This window comes from Octopus bimaculoides, chromosome 14, assembly GCF_001194135.2.
Source record: "Octopus bimaculoides isolate UCB-OBI-ISO-001 chromosome 14, ASM119413v2, whole genome shotgun sequence".
NCBI classification, from domain to species: domain Eukaryota; kingdom Metazoa; phylum Mollusca; class Cephalopoda; order Octopoda; family Octopodidae; genus Octopus; species Octopus bimaculoides.
In genome coordinates this window covers 6,198,658-6,203,956 of record NC_068994.1, presented here as the reverse complement: position 1 = coordinate 6,203,956, position 5,299 = coordinate 6,198,658, and the positions used below count along the sequence as shown (strand labels likewise).

Genomic DNA, 5,299 nt, shown 5'->3' with positions numbered 1-5,299 from the left:
AAAAAAAAAAAAAAAAAATCAAGTAAGCAGAACAAAAAGAGAAACAAGTGATAATTGAATTTACATCTTCATCTTCTCCTGTAGTTTTGGAGGTTGAATCATTATGTTGAGGAGATCGTATGCGTTTTCGTGAACTGTTTAGGGAACAATTCAAATCAGGAGTGCTCTGAAAGAAAGTGTGTATTAGATATAATAGCAAAAACAATCTAATTGCCCACCCCCTTGATTCACCGAAATAACCATCACCATTCAGTTCAAAGAAAACATCTCAACATACATTCACATCTTATCAAAATCTTACGTTTTTTTTCTTCTTTTTCTGCTACAAGAAATAATGCTGCTTCCTTGTCCTAAATGTCTCTCAACTGATCGACTTTGACCCCAATTATGACAATACGGTTGCTCATTCCATTAACCAGTTGCAAGGCCATATCCAGCCCAAACTTTCTACTACGTTTTATGTTCAAATTGACCTAATCAGACCTCTTACACCTACCCTACTATGTCATTCTAAAAATAAACAATCACATCATTAAATTCTCTATTATTACATCTAACAGAATAATATGAATGCTAAAGGGTCAAAAAGGATTGGCTGCCTTTGAACCAGGGCTGTGGAGTCAAAACAAAAGACTCCGACGCCTCCAACTTTGAATCCTCTTTATGTAATTCAAGTGATTGTGGTCTACATCTCTCATAAAGCATATGCATTCACCTGTACTTTGAGTAGGTTTGTATGAACCATTGCATGGTTCCCACAGACAAAATTCCACTCTCAAAGTATTGGTCAACCAGAAGCCATGATAGAAGACATTTGGTCAAGGTACTGTGCAGTGGGTTTGAATCAGGAACCACAGGTTTACACAGTAAGCTTCTTTAACTACACAGCCATGCCAGCACCCACGCCATGAAGACAGGAATACATTGACTTCAAGTAGAATCCAGATTTATAAGCGAAAGATGCTCCACAACAGAGAAGTCCTCAGCAAAAACTCACAAAACTTATGAAAATTAACTCACCTGACTGTCTTTAGCCTCAGATTCTGAAGTTTCATTCTCAACAGCATTTGAGTCATCACTAGCTCCAGATATTGAATTGCACTGGTCAGAAAGTTTGTTGGTCTCTTTTATGGCGCCAGCACCATTTGGTAGAGAGCAAGCACCACTACTGTTGGCCAGATTCGAGGCTGTTGAACAGTCCAAGTCAACCATGTCCTGGCTCGAATCCTCCAAACTGTCAATCGAAGTGTTTTGGCGTGTCACTTCCGTTTCCGTCCGACAGTTGGAAAGACCACCATTTACGGCAGTTTTAGTTGGTGTGGTGGTACTACTTGTTGAAGAAGTATTTAAACTAGTGTTTCCTTGGCATTTCCCTTCCTGTAAAAATCAAGATGAAGACATTTTTTTTTTTTTTTTTTTTTTTTTTTTTTGCTTCTTAAAATGCATGAAAAGACTAATATTATCATTTCAGTGGATCACAATAGAAAGACTGAAAAAAAGAGTCTTTTGGATCTATTTCAAGCAATACTGATGTCCACATTTAGAATACAAAAATAAAAGTAAAAATATTCTTTTCTACTCTAGGCACAAGGCCCGAAATTTTGGGGAAGGGGGCCAGTCAATTAGATTGACACCAGCATGGAACTGGTATTTAATTTATCAACCCCGAAAGGATGAAAGGCAAAGTCGACCTCAGTGGAATTTGAACCCAGAACGTAAAGACAGAAGAAAAAGCGCTAAGCATTTCGCCTGGCATGCTAACATTTCTACCATTTTAAAATTATCTTAAAACCTTCCATCAGAATCTCATGCTAATTTATGTTCCAAACACCAGCTTATCGTTTAACATCCGTTTTCCATGCTGGCATGGGTTGGACGGTTTGACTGGGGTCTGGGAAGCCAGGAGACTGCACCAGGCTCCAGTCTGATCTGGCAGAGTTTCTACAGCTGGATGCGCTTCCTAACACCAACCACTCAAAGAGTGTAGTGGGTGCTTTTTACATGCCACCAGCACAGGAGCCAGTCAGGCGGGACTGGAATCGGCCACGTTCAGATGGTGCTTTGTACGTGCTACTGGCACAGGAGCCATTCGAGGCGGGGGATCGACCATGTTCAGATGGTTTTTTACGTGCCACCGGCAAGGGGAGCCAGTCAGACAGCACTGGCAACAACCCACGCATGCATTGTGCTTGCTGCGTGCCACCAGCACCATGACAAAATTATTTCAATAAATTATTAGTTTCAAATTTAACTGAAACAAAGCCAATGTATTTTAACAGAAGTATAGTAACTAAAGAGTTCGGTTTATCTTGTGTGTGTGTTTCTTTTTAAAGAAGACACCAGTTTTACAACATAGTTTCCAAGTAACTTTATACTTACACTAGAAGTTTTCCTTCGGTCTTTATTTAATTTGCCCCGGTTTAACACATCCTTTGGTAAGTATTGGTCTAGCTGTTTCCTAGAAACACAACAATATAGAATATAAGCAAATACATGTGATAAACCCAGCTAAAGCATGCATTGCCAGACCACTGACATGATCCAGTATAACATTATTAAATACATCACAACATTGATATTACATAAGAAAACATCATACAAACACTAATATTCAGGTTTATCTTTCCAAGAATTTATAAAGAAGTTTTGAAATTCTATCTACAATGAAACAACAAGCACACAGACATACACACACAAGCTTTGCAGTCTTTACTTAATATTGTGTATTTTATGTTTTCATTTCTATCTCCTTCCTCTCAAGGTTTATCTATTACAAGTTGCAGCTTTAAACAGTCTGCAGCAATCTAGGCGCCAACTAGAAGATATATTGTCTGGTTCTTCAGGCCACTTTCTAGTACAGCCTAGTAACATGTACCATAATTTCAGGAATTGTTTTTGCAGTCAAGAGTAGACATAAGCACCTTCTTGACCCTCTGACCCTTTTCACCTACTGCACTGGTTCTCAATCAGGGTCCACACAAGATTTTGTTGTTAAAATTTATGTGGAATAAATTGGTTATACTTTGACAATACAGAAAATATTTTGACGATTTTTTAAATACAATTCCAAATATTTAATTATAAACATAATGGGGCTTTTTTTTAAACATTCAATGTTTATTACAGTCCAATAGAGTAAAACAGGAACCAAAAAAGGTCCATAGGCAACAAAAAAACCCCACTATCCAAGTGGCACATCCAGGAATGAAACCTAGAGGGTGTGAGAGTGAGCTGCACCAGTACACAGCTGGTATTCATTTTCAGCTGACTGGAGTAACACAAAATGAAATGATTTACACAAGGACAAAATGTGGCAACTGGCGCATGAATTGAACTCATGACATTATGGTCTGGAGTCAATCACCCTAGCTACAAGGCCACATGCCTTCAGTGTCCAGTAAGAACATGAAAACTAATATGCAAGAACGTTTCCAGTTCTTAGAGCCAACCTTGTGGGTAATCATCTATTTTAGAAATGAACGATTACTTACCTCTTTACGTGTTTTATATCAATTGTCATATCCTCTTTGTACAGTTTTATTTGGACAGCCTGTTTGTAAACTGAAAAGAAACAACACCCCCTGTCAGTCAAGTCAACAGAATCGCAAAATAATTAAAATTACACAAAAGAAAAAAAATCAAACAGTTTAATCCTATAACACAGACTCACATATCTTTGGTCCTCATTTCCAATTTTTCATGGGAACATGTCTGACCATGGGGAAACATTGCCTGGCTTGGAAACACGTGAGAATTTGCAACAACAAGGACAGCTAAATGTAGAAAGTCTGCTCCAACAGATTCTATCTGATGCATGCAAACATGGAAGATGAATGTTTAATAGACAGACAGATTCAATGCAGTTGTCATCCTCAACCAGTTTTGCAGCATGCTGTATGGAGGCAAACATGGACAGCCTTTCCATGTCTGTTCTGGGTGGCCAAAATCTTTCTATGGACAGTTTCACTGGCAAACTAGAAGGAAGGTCTTTTTTTAATTTTACTTTTTTACCATTTTTAAAAAAAATAAAAATAGGTTGTTGCTAGTTTACAGCTCAACAATCTTTTATCAATGCAGGCTCAAGACTGGCTGGTATCCACATTTGGATAACAATAAATGGAAACTGCTGGTTCTCAGAAAAGGAACCAGGGGTTGGGTGAGGGTATTTCTTTTATTAACACTGGAAGAATGAAAAGCCAAATTAACCTCCACAGGATTTGAACACAGAAGACAAACATTCAAAACGAATACTGCGAGGCACTTCGCTCTGTGCATTAGTCCTGCCAATTGATCAGCAACATAGATCAGTAGCTGCTTTTTCAATACACTTAGCTTTATTCCTAAGTTAACAGGACACCAAAAGATCGTGCTATCGGTTCTGATCATTAATTAACCACGAGTCTTTGCTATACAACACACATGTAGTAGCCAATATGCAATAAAACTATATATTACTATCACTAACAGAGAGAGCATTTAGTTTTTTTCTATCATCTTTGCTCATACAGATATACATATATATATATGAGAGAAAGAGAGAGAAATATGTTGTACCATTTTGTATTTGTTTGGATTATAATACCATATATATATATATATATATATATATATATATATATATATATATATATATATATATATATATATATATATGTATATACACACATATATCCATGGGTGTATGTGTGTGTGTGTGTGTATATATATATATATATATATTTATCCATGTATATATGGATATATATATAAGCTCAACCAGCCACTGTGGTACTGGCAATATCATTTGCAGTACCTATCACCTGGCTGGCTGGCAGAGCTTAAAACATGAAGCAAATGAAAGAATTAGAATCAACTTACCAATATCTATGAAACCTTGAATATCATGAGTCAGGTCTACATTTATGGTTTCAAACTTATTAAAATCCAACCCAATGAACCACTGGCACATATATTTATCCTCACTGAAAACAATGCAGAGAAAAAAGAAAACATTTCAAAAAAAGAGAAGGAAAAATATGCTATAACCATCACCTAGTAACTATAAGATATTCCATTTCCAAACCTTAAGTAGCAAATCTTTTACTTCAGCAACAATTATTTTGGGCCCCTATCACACACGCATTTGAATAATTTAAATATAGTCAGAACCATCTTAGTTGCAAAATGGTGAAATAAAATTACACTGCAGGGCTCAAGATCACCACCACTTTTCTTTTTATTAGAAATAAGAGTGAGACCAGCAGAAAAATCTCTGTGCAAAGATAAATTGAAAGCAAACAAAGCAGTAGATTTTATTTAT

General features: G+C 36.6%; 1 protein-coding gene across 5 annotated transcripts in view; it reads right to left on the bottom strand.

Annotated features, from left to right (window-relative positions):
- Positions 1 to 5,299, bottom strand: part of LOC106883335 (poly(A) polymerase beta) — a 36,568-nt gene that overhangs the window by 7,101 nt on the left and 24,168 nt on the right. For 3 of the 5 annotated variants that reach the window (XM_052972646.1, XM_052972644.1, XM_052972645.1), the window contains exons 15-19: positions 4,858 to 4,961; positions 3,492 to 3,561; positions 2,380 to 2,458; positions 1,021 to 1,377; positions 65 to 166 (exon numbers count right to left, since the gene is read on the bottom strand). In XM_052972646.1, the coding sequence (XP_052828606.1) occupies positions 65 to 166; positions 1,021 to 1,377; positions 2,380 to 2,458; positions 3,492 to 3,561; positions 4,858 to 4,961 (712 nt within the window). The remainder of the gene's footprint in view (positions 1 to 64; positions 167 to 1,020; positions 1,378 to 2,379; positions 2,459 to 3,491; positions 3,562 to 4,857; positions 4,962 to 5,299) is intronic. The other 2 variants (XM_052972648.1, XM_052972649.1) reach the window with 1 other exon arrangement.